The sequence below is a fragment of the Natator depressus genome, chromosome 6, assembly GCF_965152275.1.
Source record: "Natator depressus isolate rNatDep1 chromosome 6, rNatDep2.hap1, whole genome shotgun sequence".
Classification (NCBI taxonomy): domain Eukaryota; kingdom Metazoa; phylum Chordata; order Testudines; family Cheloniidae; genus Natator; species Natator depressus.
Genome location: NC_134239.1, coordinates 89,387,624 through 89,401,934, shown reverse-complemented (window position 1 = coordinate 89,401,934; position 14,311 = coordinate 89,387,624). Strand labels below are relative to the sequence as shown.

Genomic DNA, 14,311 nt, shown 5'->3' with positions numbered 1-14,311 from the left:
CCGGGACTTGCCAGAGCCAATATGGAGCCTGCCGGGGCTGCGGGAGGCCGGTGAGGGAGGGGCCCGACGCAGAGCGGGCGCGCGGCGCCGAGCCGGGGACACTCCAGGCCTCTCCTGCGAGTGCCCGGCCCTGCGGCGGGCAGAGCCGCCGGGACCATGTCCCTGGGCGAGTACGAGCGGCACTGCGACTCCATCAACTCCGACTTCGGCAGCGAGTCCTCGGGCCGGGGAGGGCCCCGCGCGGGCCCCAGCCTGGGCGCCGAGCAGGAGGAGCTGCACTACGCCCCCATCCGCATCCTGGGCCGCGGCGCCTTCGGGGAGGCCACTCTCTACCGCCGGACCGAGGTACCGCCCGCGGCTGCGCCCGGACCGGGCTCCCCGGCACCAGGATCCCAGGCCTGAGGGCGTAACCGGCCCGCGGCTGCGCCTGGGCTCTCCAGCTGTGCGGCCCTGAGCCCGCGGCAGCCGCCTTCTCCGCCCGCCAGGGCCGCGCTGCAGAGAAAGCGGCGCCCACGCCAGCCCATTGGGCTGTGGAGCCGAGGCGGGCATGGCTGGCTTGGCACAGGCTCCTACGGCGGGGGGGAGGTTCCGGCCTCTCCATCAGCCGTGGCTGGAAATAGGGACCCTGCGCGCCCTGCATCCGCTGATAAAGCCCCGCTACTGCAAACCGTCTTGCCCAAGCCAGGGCCTGCCTCCTAGACAGGGGACCAGCATGGGCCCGGACACACCCCTTCTAAGCGCTTCTGCTGACTGGCATGGCAGTGAGCCTCGGCCAGTTCACTTCCAATCTCTGTAGGGCACTGGGAAGGCAGAGAAACTGTGGCCTGATGTATGCTGAAATAGCCATCGACCTGAACATTTTCAGCATCATGTGTGATATTACCGCCCAAAGCTTCCAATACCTACAGAAGTCTCCTACAGGCATTGAACAGGAGAAGCTGCAGGCTAGGGCACTGTGGTACTGCAGAGAGAGCCCTTAGGAAAGAAGAGTAGTTCTTCAACAATGGCCTCTGAGTTATCGCTCAGAGAGAGGAGCTAAATCACTGCAAAATTGTGCCATATGCCTCTGCAGGGGCCTGCATGCACATCAGCCACATCACCTGGTCAGTGGTATCATAGATCGAATTGTTATGGATGCGTACCATTGTAAGGCAGATATCTTCTGTCATAGATATCAGTACAATTTCTCTGCCATACCCAGGCTGAAAAGCTGATTGTTTGGAACAGGAAAGCTGAGGAATTGAGGTGCTGGCAGCATGCCCTATAATAACCTTCAATTTTCTCCCCAAAAATAGGAGGCTAGGACCCAAGTCGTGACTGTTGATGTCAAGCGATGGTTTTTTTTGAGCTGCAGTCTGGCTAGTGCTGCTTACAGGATTTTGGCCTCTCAGATTTTCAAAGTGAGGCATTAAGAATCCCTGCCACTAATGTACCTCAAACTTTTTTGCTGCTTTCACCAGTTATGACTGATATGAGGCTATCTTGCAGAGCTGACTGAAGCTCTCTTAGTACGTTCACAATCTCAGTAAAAACAGAGGAAACTCAGCCACAGAAGCCAGAGCTCTCTCTTCTCCCCTTTCAATTAAATCCATCCAGATTCCATTTATTTTTTGTTGCTGGCAGAGAGAAACACTTGACTCCAGTTACCAAATTGTCTTTAGGATTTATTACCCCTTCTGGAAGAAGGGGACAACTAGGTATTATAGCCTGGATGGCTGGGGACAAACAATGATGTTTCACCAAGGCACTGACAGAATGACCCAATGAATGGGCAGTATAATTCTACAATTGGGTGGGTCTATAAGGGCAGACTGTTAAAATTTGCTGTAGCTCCTCAAGTCTCTGTTTGGATAAACTGGCTCTGGAGTAGCGAGGCGCTTCTGAGGGCCAATGCTATTTCACCATAGCCTACATTAATGCTTGTTGGGAAAATAATGGATTATAGCAGAATTGTTGTTTTACTGGGGAATGCACAATGTGTTTGAGTTTGTGCAAGAAAAAACAACAAAACCTCCCATTCCCCTATAACACTTTCCTTGATAAGTTCCTAATTTATTTTAAAACAAGAGAGCGCTAGCCAGCTAGAAAAACAGCTAGGTATAGTGATTTCTAACCTCAGAAATAGAGAAACTTTAAATTAATTCTGTGCAAAAACTTTGACTGAAATCTGTAAGAGGGAGAAAATGTGTTTACCTTTCATAGAGGTTTAATTTCCTGACTCAAAGGTACATGTTGTTCTTTCCCCTTCCCAGCAATATGTTTTAATTCAGAGTCTTTGTGTTTCAGGATGACTCGCTTGTGGTGTGGAAGGAGGTGGATCTGACCCGACTATCAGAAAAAGAGCGTCGTGATGCTTTGAATGAAATAGTTATCCTTGCTCTGTTGCAGCATGACAACATCATTGCTTACTACAATCATTTCATGGATAACACCACACTGCTGATTGAGCTGGAATACTGTAATGGTGAGATCCCCAGTCCCACCTGCAAAAGGGAAGGTGCCGTGCAGCTCTGGAGCAGAATCTGCTGGAGCATTAATTGTATTTCTTGAGTATCTTCTAGAGAGAAGAGGCATAAAGCCAAATCTTGTAGTGCAGCTAGAGAAGGGAATATTGTGGGTTTGTTGTAGGGTGCCAAAGAGAGAAACTAAGTGATCAATCTAGGTATTTCCAGAGATTGACCAGTTTCTGAAGAATTGTGAGCAGATGGAGCATTGAAAGAAGTGGAGGTATTGTTAATACAGAGCTCTAAATATATCTCCCACGTTTGAGCATGTACATAGGTCTTTCCCCACTGTCCTCCTGTCAGGTCGTCTGCTCCATCTTCCTGCCAGTACAGGGCATGTCTCTGTTTTAGGGTTATGGCCAGAAGAGACAGCACCTTTTTAAATGAGTCCCGTCTTTAGCTAGAGTTACAACCAGGGCTTGAAAATCCTCCTGTCCAGGGTAAGCAGGAATCTTACCTCAGCAAGTGCCATCAGCTTTTGTAGAATCTGCATCTTCCATTGGAAAAAAACTTTTCTAGCCATTATGGTTGTGAAGAGAACCTTTGAAACATAAGCCAAGTTTAAACCAATGCAATGATAACTTCCAAAGTCTGAAGAGAGAGTGATCCCATTTTTGGGGGTGGGGTGGTCAGCAGATACCACTGTTGGAAGGGGTGAGGGGCCAGGCTATCACTGCTGTTAAGGAAGCTGGGAAAAGAGAGAATGTGCAGCTGCTACTGTTAAGAGCAGAGAGCTCTGGATGGAGCTACTACCCCCTGGAATAGGGGACACTGTGGTGGGGGAGTCCAGTCACCCCAGCAGATGACTTTGTGTGTTTGGGGCCTTCCACCAATGCTACGAGCCACTCAAGCAGAAGATTATTCTGTATGGGAGCAAGGTCCCTCATGCTGCGACCATCACCACAGGAAGGGTGAGGACTCCACATATGCACAGCTTTTTGGAGGTGCCTCACACACACAGCTCTCTGCTTGTGGGGATATTGGCAGGAGGAGGCACTTGTACAAGAGCCCTTTGGTAGAGGGCCTATAATCACTGGCTCTCATGCTGGCCAGGGCCTCGCTGCTCCTCAGGTCCACTGCCGTTGTTTTTAGGTGAGATGAGGTGTCAGTCTAGGACAGGGGTTCTCAAACTGGGGGTTGAGACCCCTCAGGGGGTCGTGAGGTTATTATGTGAGGGGTCGTAAGCTGTCAGCCTCCACCCCAAAGCCCACTTTGCCTCCAGTATTGATAATGGTGTTAAATATATTTAAAAAGTGTTTTTAATTTAGGAGGGGGGTCGCACTCAAAGGCTTGCTGTGTGAAAGGGGTCACCAGTACAAACGTTTGAGAATCACTGGTCTAGGAGGAGGGAAACAGCCCTCTGACACCACTGTGTGTGAGTCCTCTTGCCACTCTGACAGAGGCTCTGGTTTGGGGCCAGTATAAATTGATTTGAGGGGGCAGAGAAGGGCTGGCCAATATTAATAGTTACATCCCCCCATGTACATGCATGTGTGCGCGCACACATACATTCTCTAAATTGTTTGAGGGCAGACCAGCATTAATTGATTTATTTTGGTGTAGGAAGGGGCAGTATGAGTTGAGAGCTCAGAATTCAACCTGCAGTAGACAGGAGTATTAGGGACCAACTAGGGGTGACCAGGAGGAGGGTATGTGGCTTAAGACACAGCTGTATTTTCGCCGAACAAATAGGCTTAGTGTTTGGGCTAGTCAGTGTTGGGAAAATATTATAAGCCCTGAAGACGGCAATAGTGGAAAATGAAATGCACCAGATGTTGCTCATTTCTCTAGGGCCCTGTGTTTTATTTCTGGTGTTGGCAGTGGGTTCCAGTTTAGTATAAACTGTGAATTTCAGTAATTAGATGTTTATGCATTGCCTTCTTCCAGATAATTAATGAATATGTTAGATAAGACCATGCCTGCTTCAGTTACTCACAACCCTACTAGACATCTCCTGAAAATGGGATGCTTTTGAAGTTTATTGTTGCTCTGTGTTTGCAGTTCTTCAGCCAGGTTTCAGTCCAAAATAATTTATATTCATTTTTCAATCAAGATTTCATTAGACACTATCAGATATACTATGGAGATCCAAAACCACAATATGGACAGAAAAAAAATGTATATAAGCCCTTTCTTCCAGGGATCCTGAAGGGATTTACAAATGTAGTTAAGTATTATCCCCATTTTACAGATGAGGATGCTGACACACAGGAAAGTTGTGACTTACATAAGGTCACACACCAATAGTGGCAAAGCTGGAACTAGACCCAGATTCATCATGGAAGAATGCCAATTAATACATTTGTTGAAAATAACCTGAAGCATAATTGATGGGAGGGGAAAAAACCTGGGAATTAAGAATGAACAAGAAAGACCCCAGTGTGTTAGTTGGCAGCAAGTTAGGCATGAGTTTGCAATGATTTAATATGAAAAGAGAAAAGCTAATGTGATTTTTGGCTCGCATAATACAGAGGCATCACAAAACCAAGTAGGGAGGTAAAGTGTCTCCCTACATATGACCATGGAGATATTGTACCTGAGATACAGCATTCATACCTGGGCAGTTCTGTGCCAGAAAGATGTAGGTACGCTGGAAGGAGTTCAGAGAAAACCAACAAAAATGATTAAGGGGCTTGGGGCAGACAGGATGGAGGGAAAGAGAGTTTGATTTGTGAAGAAAGAAAAGAGCTAAATATAAAAGCTTGGCTTTTAAATTATTAAAGGGGAAGATACATTGTTTTAAAATATTTTAGAAGGTGTGAATGCAAAGTGAGGAAAGATTTGCGTGCAGCCTGTTTATGACTATGAAGAATGGGAAGAAGTTAAGCAAAGGGAAATTTAGATTGAATATCAGGAAAATCTTCCTTATAGGGAGATCTGTTGAACACGCTCAAGGAATATAAAGGAATTCCATCACCAGCACTTGGAACACCTAAGGCTTGACAAAGCCTTGGAGAATGTACTGCAGGATGTGCTGTGCTGTCCCTATGGGAATGAAAAAGAGGGCCTAATGGGTCCCTTCATCCCTTACATCTATGATAATCACCACTGGAACATGAGTAGATGATTGTCGAGGACTAAAATGGTGCAGGATGTAATCAGAGGAGACTTGGGACCTGCCAGTAAGATGCTGACTTGGTAGGGAGTCTTTTCTTGCTCACTGCTTGCTGCAGTCCATTTGTACATCATTCCTTTTAGCTTTCCTTGATCTTCAACTCACCCTCCTGGAATTGCTAGGCAGCCTGAAGAGAGAGACTGTGATTACTGATTAAGGCTTCTGCTCTTGTTGGATTGTCAGTGCTACATAGTATATCTTTCATCAGGGCATTTGATGATCACAAACCTAGATAATTGGGCTTGCATGGACAAAGAAGATGGGGATGTAATCACTGCTGCTCTTGGGGACTTTTCTGCAATGGTTGTAATTATTTTTATTTTGTGTTGATTTTTTGCTGTGCTCTGCAAGGCAGTCTAGTCTGATTTTCTGTATAGAGTATAAAGGTCTGCCCATTCTAGGAAACACTGTTATGTAAGGAGCACTGGCTGTTCTTTCATATACATTTTTTAAACAAATTGAAGGTGGTGGTCAGAGAGATTAATCCCTTTATAGCCTTAGATGTGCCAGCTTCCCTGTGAGAGGAAAGGGGTGTGTGTTCTGAAGAAAAACTTGTTTGTGTGAGACACTGCAGAGTCTAAGTGAAGAGCACAGAGGGAGAGCTACTTCTGAAGAGGCTGGAACAGTCCAGCAGATTCCTAACTGGATTCCCGATGATACATCAGCAGAACATTTACCATCACTAAGATATGCTTCTCTCTCTTACTTTTAATTGCAGGGGGGAACCTCTACGATAAGATCCTGCGGCAGAAAGACAAGTTGTTTGAGGAAGAGGTAATTTGGGCTGTTTGAGGATAGCAGTGGTGCTGGTTTCAGCGCTACTTGAACGTATGTAGTTATCTAGGTATTTATACTATGCTCCTTCCCGTAGTATTAGCTCACCTCTATTCTTGTCAGGGGTCTCTTCTCATATCCTTTGGGCTGTAGTCCCGCCTCTCCTTTTGGACATCATAAGCAGTTATGAGGCATCAGGAGGCCTTTTCCTTTCAACCTATGAATATCTTTAGGCAATTATATCATGCGTGGAATAATGGAGGGAGAATCAGTGGCTGTGGCTGCTTTACAGTCTCAGCTGAGATTTTGCTTTAAGATCTCCCTTTCTGCATTCCCATTTGACTATCACTCTGCTCATTTCTCTGTTTTGGCCTTCCATGGGATCTATTCCAAATATGGCTTGTTCACAGACTATTTAATGAACCTGTCTGACAGTGGACTTTTTCCTGGGCCATACTTGTTAATGTGTACTGTTCTTTTCTCATTAGCTCCTACATTCTCACTGCTTCCTTCTCCCATCTTGAATTAAGATTCTCACATTTGCACCGCTCATAAAATAAACTTGAAGAATTTGTGAGTCTTGTGAAGATAAAATGGTCCAAGTTGGAGTTGCAAAGACCCACCCCAACCCAGATTCCCTCAGAAGATCATTAGCTGCCACTCCTAATTATTTTTACTGTAAGTTACCAATTTCTATAGCACGTGTCACAGTGCACTTTGAAGAACACTGACACAAAATTATCTTATGGAGGTTCCCTCTTATAAGGATCCCTAAATTGGGATATTCCCAGGGGAGTGAAGACGACCTCTCCCTAAAGGAGCCTCCAGCCAGGATGTTCCTTGCTGATGGTCACCAGGTTCTCTTGCTGTAGCTTGCCAGGACAATGATATATGTAATTTTTGGGCCTCATGTGACCTTTGTTCCTACCTCTACAGATGGTGGTGTGGTACCTATTTCAGATTGCATCAGCCGTGAGCTGTATCCATAGAGCTGGAATCCTTCACAGGTAGGTGTCTAACGTAACAAAGCTCGGGTGAAAGTGGATTCATGTGTCTGAGGGCCAAACCCATTTGAAAATCTCTGTGCTCCTACTTCTGAAGCAGCATATCCCTGGCTAGCAGGAGCTGGGGGAGAGGGGAAATCTGTCATACCTGTTTGATGCCCCTTTGGGAAGCTTCCCTGCTCATGGCATATCTGGGTGCTTTGGCATTAAATGCCAGCTCATCTCATGAGTTTAGGTTAGAAACTGCATTGCTGCTTTTGTACAATGAACTAGAAAAATAATTGCTCTACACAGTCAATGCTGCAGCCATTGGAACCTATTTATTGAGTAAAAAGATAAATATCAATAGGGGAATAAACCAACCTCTGACTTGAAGCACAAAACAAATTTATTTCCTAAATCAGGCAGGTTGGAGGTAATCACTAGTGGAGAACACTGTCCCCATCTGCAATAATATCCCAGCATCAGATCAGTATGTGAATCTGCATCATTACTCATGTGGGCTAACCACATCACACCAGTGCTCCATGGACTGCAGTGGCGGCTTCTTCACAATTTCAGGTGCTGATGTTGATCTGTAGAACTCTAAATATAAAATAGTGTGTCTGGGGGACTCTGTTTTCAGTGAGGGGCTTAAAGCTCTGGATTCACATTCTTTCATACTTAACAGTTTCCTAACCTTAAGAGCTTAGTGTAAAGCTCATCTCTTCGCAAAGGCCTTTGCCTAAGGCCAGAGGCACTGGAACAATTTGTATAGTGCGGGTACTGAGAGCCACTGAACCAAACTGTAAACCCTGTATATAATGGAAACCACTTCAAGCCAGGGGATGTGGCAGCACCCCTAGTTCTAGCACCTCTGCTGAAGGATGAGGCAGAGGGCTGTTTTGTTTAACAGCTAAGTTCTGGAATTGGGTTGCTTTTACGCTGTTTTATTTTGTTAAGAATTTTCCATGGGCTCATATGCCTGGGATTGGCCCATTTCTGAAAATGGAAAAATAAAACGGTCTTTAATGGTCTTCACTGTGACTCACAGGAGAAAGAACCATAGTCTGTACATTGGGCTCTGAAGGATGAACATTCCAGACTATTTCTGTTTGTGCATATATGATAAAATGCAGCTAAGGTGATTACTTCCCTGGGACTGTGAGATGAGAAGCTCTGTCAGTGACTGCAACACTGGGCTTTCTATGTCTGAAGAAATGCTAATCAAGTCTGATACAGTGAGAGATGCCATTCAGGGCTAACAGAAAAAGGAAGGCAGAAAGTTCACTCCAAGTCCTGATGAGCAGAAAGACACTCAAATACCTCAGCTTCATAGTGACACTTCTCTCTCTTTTTTTCACCAGAGATATAAAGACATTAAATATCTTCCTCACCAAGGCAAACCTGATTAAGCTGGGAGACTATGGGTTGGCAAAGAAGCTGAACTCTGAGTACTCCATGGCTGAGACTGTGAGTATATTTTAGCAGGTCAATTTTGGGGCAATGTAATCAAAGGATTTTTGTTTTAAAGAAAAAAATTAGACATGTGAATGCTTGCTGGCAGGGGAAGTGCTTTTTAGTGGGTGGAGGAATAGGGATGTGAGGCTGCATCAGTGGAAGGAGATTACGGAGAAGGGATAAATGAAGCTGGGTGGTAGGGGAGGTGAGAGGGACGGCAGTGCTCAGGTGAGGGGGAGGGACTCTGGGAAGGAGACATGGGGATAAGTGGCAGGAGGACTGGGAGAGAAAAGAGGCAGGGGAGCTGGTCAGCAACTCTGGTCAGTCCTACATTCTCCCCTTCTGTAGGTATGCACCCTTCATGGGAGCTGGGATATGGAGGGCCTTGCTTCTGGGGGTGTGCCAGGGTCCTGGGAGGACTCTGCCCACCTTTCGGGTCTGATCCTGCTTCCGTGACCCCCTCTTGTGAGTCAGGTTCTGGAGGCGGCTTTCCTTTCTGGCAGTGCCAGAGCCCCTCTCCCTACCTTTTCATGTGAGCTGGAGTTGCCCGTTCCTCTAGTGGGAGAGCGAATGTGAGTCCATCTCTCTGACCTTGATGGGTATGTCTACATAGCAAAGACACATCCTTGGCTGGCCCATGCCAGCCAACTTGGGCTGCAAGGCTGTTTCATTGCTGTATAGACTTCCTGGCTCTGGAGGGTCCTGGAGCCTGGGCTCCAGCCTGAGCCTGGAATTCTGCACAGCAATGAAACAGCCTGAGTCAGATGGCACAGGCCAGCTGTAGGTTTTTCTTTGCTGTGTAGACATACCCTATGTGAGCCAGGATCTGGAGAAGCCCTGTGCTTCTGGGGGGAGCTGGGAACAGAACTAAACACTCTGCTGACACAGGTGAGGAGTTGAGAACAGTCACGCTTGATGCATATCACAAGCTCTCCAGTGCTAGGGCAGGGAGATGGAAACACCTGCTGATGAATGAAGCAATTAACACATCTCAGAATTATTGCTTCAGGCTGTGTTAATCTCCATAGGGTGTTCTCATTCATCTGAGATCATCACACCTCTCTGAGCCTCCTGTGTTGGGGATCTGCGTATAGAAAAGCAGTTGCTGATGGTTAATTTCATAAACATTATAGTGGAGCAGCAGCTCTGCTACAGTTAGGATTGAGAAGATTTTTCTGTTTAAAGGATGACTTTCCTATGTGTTCCAAAATCTGCATGCCTGTCCATATTTTCTTGAAATTTGCTGTGTCTTATGGGGGTGTAGGGTAGGGTTTGTGATCCAAATTTGGGGTCATTTGACCAAGGGGTTCCCTAGATATGACCCTTCCCCAGGAAAAAAGCTTTTCTTTAAAGTTCACAGATTCTTCCAGCATTTTTGGGGGCACACCAGGCTTCTGCAATACTAATGGTTTAATGGGACAGAAAGGGGAAGGTGAACTAGAAGTGGTGGTGATGGGGGGGGAAGGGGAATGGGAGCTATGTGTTGCAGGGAATAGTGGGGGTGGTTGGGCGGAGAGAGACACATCAGTCTTCTCTCACAAAACTCAAAGCACCAAGCTGCTCAGACTTTGACGTAGCACAGGTGTTTGGAGCACATTGTCCTGGAACATCCAATACAGTTCTGTTGAAGGAGCTCTCCTCTTCTCCCTCCGGTATCTGATCTCCGAGCTCCATTGTTCCTGCAGTGATTAGTAGGCTTGGAATGGGAGACTGCTCTGAACTCCCAACCTGTTAAGGATTTTATAGGGTAGGACACCTGCTAACATGCACTTTTCCCCCCAAAGGCTTGATTGTTAAATTTAATGCAGCTGTTGGTGTTTTGCTAGGATGCTTCCTTCCTTTGAAAACTTCCTTCAGGAACATCAGCACTATTACACAGCTCCATAACAAATGGGAACTTAGGGTTACTGTAATGTGCCCTGGTAGCTCCTGCTATAGCAAAACCAATTCAGTTATAACCCATTTTCCTCACATTCATAACATTTAGAAATTCACCTTTTTTGCTGAGAATTTCCATGCTTGATTTTTGCTCAAAGGGGAGTGTGTATCTTTTTCTTGCCCCCTCCTTTTTGGCTGGTGGATAGTTTGATCAAAATTCATTCTGACACTTTTGAGTTCTCTGAGGGTGACAATAAATACATGCTGACCTTGCTGAAATTGGTATTTTACTGTGTGACTAGAGTTCGTGGAGTTGTGTAACTACCATCCAGCTTAAGGGAAAATGGATAGTGGATGATAGAGTAAGAAGTGATTGAATTAGCCCTGTGAATGTGCTCATAGGCCTCTGGTAAGATTCTAGCAAAGACTAATGAAAGCCTACCTCGTTTGTGACATAACTGCCCATTCTCCCAGCCTAGCCTGGCAGTCCCTGGGTCTGTTGCTGAGACAGTTTGCATAAAAAGGATTATAAATATCCCCCTCTTCCTAAAGACATGGTCTGTTCTCATTTCTCTCTCAATTTCATTCCACAGTGGTTAGTCTGACTCATTGCTAAGGGGAAGAGCCTATTCAGCTGGAAGCTTCTTCCCACTTACACCACTTGTCATGTTCATTCTCAGTTTCTCATTGTGATTTTGAACTGTTCATCTTTCATGTGATGTTCATGATGGCTTCTGCATTTAACCAAAATATAGGTTCCATTGTTGAGGAAAGTCCAGTCCTGCAGCGGAAGTCTTCCAGATGGGATTCAGGCCAGCTTTTTGGCTTCTTGATCCTGAAAACTTCCTTTTTCATTCTGAAACAGAGCAGCTTTTGTCTGCTGACATCACACAGTCAGACAGAACTGCTCACCAGTTGTGAGCTGGCAGCTGCTTTCCAATGCTTTGTCAGATCCCTTGTCCCTCACCTTCCCAAGACTACTGGGAGGGGGGGTGAGGAGAAATGGATGGCTGAACCTGATATGTTGTCATCACCTGCTTTGTAGTCCTGTTTGCCCTCACCTGCAAGGTGGTGAATGGTGAGGTAGGGACTATAGGTCCCTCTCCTGAAGTCCTGACTTCCACTATGTGCTACATCAGAGTCTGAGCAGCTTGGGTGCTTTGGGTTTTCTGTAAACATTAGAAAATTAAGATTTGCAATGGAAATACTGATGGGCCCATGGTAATTATGGTGGGTCTGAGTGGAATGTGTATGAAGATTTTCTGCTTTTGTTATCTAGCTGGTGGGAACTCCATACTACATGTCCCCAGAGCTCTGCCAGGGGGTGAAATACAACTTCAAATCTGATATCTGGGCTGTGGGCTGTGTTGTCTTTGAGCTTCTCACCCTGAAGAGAACCTTTGATGCTACAGTAAGTCCATAGACTGTGAGATAAATTGAATATGCTATTTGTTATTGTCACAGTGTCTATGCTTGTCCTGTAGCTTTTCTAACTTTTGTTTTTATTTTTATTCCTTCATGGCTATTGGTAATTTGAGTATTTATGAACACGAGGGTCTGAGAGCACAACCAAGAGCTGGATGTAATATGGGCAAACTTTTCCTGCTCAGCTTTGCTGATTCTCTTTGATCCTCCCCGCAGTCTGAGACCTCACACGCACATGGAGTGCAGATGGTCCTGATTTGTACCAATGTTTGAAGGGAAACGTTCTCTTTTGACCAAAGCAAGACTTCATTAATTTTCTGTGCAACCAAGTCCTATCTCCCCCACCCCCCACAAAAAAAAAAAGAAGTCTTATGCTGGTAGTTGGGAGTTTCACAGTACAGCATCCTGTTGTGAGAGTTTGTAATCTCTGGACCTCCTGGGATTTAATCATGTTGTCTTGTTCTACAGCTTGATTATGTGAAGCGTGTGGCTGATTGGCACAGCTGGGAGTTATCACTTAGCTATGTGGGGAGCATGGCTGGCTGGCTGGCACGGGTGGGTGGGTGAATAAAGCTGCCAGCTAGTGTAGCATGACGATGTGGGGAATGCAGCCAGCTGGGATGGAATGGCTGTAATATGTTCTATACTAGCTATGGGACCATGTCAAATCACTGTCCTTTTCTGACTTTTCATTGCCAGTGGTGCCTAGACTCCAGTACATGAGTGCTTGTGTGGTATCTTCAGAGCTGGGGAGCTTCTGTACACTGATGGAGCCTGACATACAGGGGGGAGCCCACCCTCCTCTCCCCCATTGCTTCATTTGGAGAGAAGCTTGGTGTTGCCACCAAGCCCTAGCTTGGAAAGGCTGTCTGGAAGAGGTAGCGGTTCTGTAGGGGAGGTGACTAGGTTGCTGCAGCACCTAGTAGCAGCTGAGAGGAGGAGGGAAATGTTGAGTACACAGTCAGAGAAAGATGATAAACATCAGAGGCCTGCAGCATCCCTCCCCATTGGACACGCTGTCCAAGTCAGCTCAGCTCCTTTACAACTGGTCATTGTTTGTTTCCTCCCTAGAATCCCCTAAACCTGTGTGTGAAGATTGTACAGGGTAATCGGGCCATGGAGGTTGATTCCAGTGTCTATTCCCTGGAGCTGATCCAGATGGTGCACTCCTGCCTCGATCAGGTTGGGAAGATTAATTTTCTCTTCAGATCTTCTGCCCAGTTGCCTAAGTCCTGCAGCTCCAGAGCAATGGGTGACTGCTGAGATGTGTATTTCAGAGTGGGGTATGTAGGTGCAGACAGACTCCCACATGCAGCAGCCTGTGCAGCCTGGTGTGTCAGTGAGAGTAACTTCTGCTTCCTCTTGTTCTCTGAAAACTTCCTGTCAGGATGCCTTTCCAGCTTCATGGGATTTGGAGGGCTGCTGGATTTTCTCTGATGCTGTATGTTGGGGGATGGTTAGAGGCTGAGGTTTTCACATTCATCAGCAGGCCTATCAGCATGATTGATATGGAAGCATCTTCCCAGTGTGATCTGTCCTGCCTCCAGCTCTCTGGGCTGTGCCTCTTGGCTTAATGTTCTTGTTGCCCTCAGAGCACGTGCTTCTTGGAGGCAGTTAAATTGCCCATATCTTTGGAGTGTGGGAGTTCACAATTTGAGTATCTGGCTTTTAACCCTGTGCTGTCCAGAGACGTGATGGCCCTTTGGTTCATTTCTGTTTGACCGCATGCCTTTCTGAAGCAAGCGAGGCATGAGAGAAGGAGACCAGTGGGGGCTGGAATGAGATTTCACTGCAGACAATGACCCTTTCCTTAGGAGTGACCTGTTGCTCACCTCTTTCAGGATCCTGAGAAGAGGCCAACTGCTGATGAGCTGCTTGAACATGTTCTTCTCAGCAAACGCAGGAGGTAGCCAAATGTTCTCACCTTGGACATAGATGGGCTGTAGGGGTCAGGAGGGACCTTGGAGCTTTGTGCAAACTAATAATTCTGATGCTTCCTGAATTCAGCCCTTAGACTGATTTCTGGCTGGTAGAAGGCACACCTTGAAATAGACTCTGCCCCTTTAAGAGAGTGGAGTGGATTGCTGCTATTCAGGCAAGAGAAAGCCTTGCTGGTGCCTTTTAATTAACCTGCATACTGGTGGGAGCATGGGGGGCTGTGGAGTGCCCAT

At 46.5% G+C, this 14,311-nt stretch overlaps 1 protein-coding gene across 2 annotated transcripts in view; it reads left to right on the top strand.

Moving 5' to 3' along the window:
- The window catches only part of NEK9 (NIMA related kinase 9), a 34,616-nt gene continuing 20,305 nt past the window's right edge, over window positions 1-14,311 (top strand). For both annotated transcript variants that reach the window (XM_074955965.1, XM_074955963.1), the window contains exons 1-8: window positions 1-345; window positions 2,287-2,464; window positions 6,338-6,393; window positions 7,330-7,400; window positions 8,744-8,849; window positions 11,995-12,126; window positions 13,212-13,322; window positions 13,982-14,046. In XM_074955965.1, coding sequence (XP_074812066.1) covers window positions 157-345; window positions 2,287-2,464; window positions 6,338-6,393; window positions 7,330-7,400; window positions 8,744-8,849; window positions 11,995-12,126; window positions 13,212-13,322; window positions 13,982-14,046 — 908 coding nt within the window. In that variant the 5' untranslated portion in view covers window positions 1-156. The remainder of the gene's footprint in view (window positions 346-2,286; window positions 2,465-6,337; window positions 6,394-7,329; window positions 7,401-8,743; window positions 8,850-11,994; window positions 12,127-13,211; window positions 13,323-13,981; window positions 14,047-14,311) is intronic.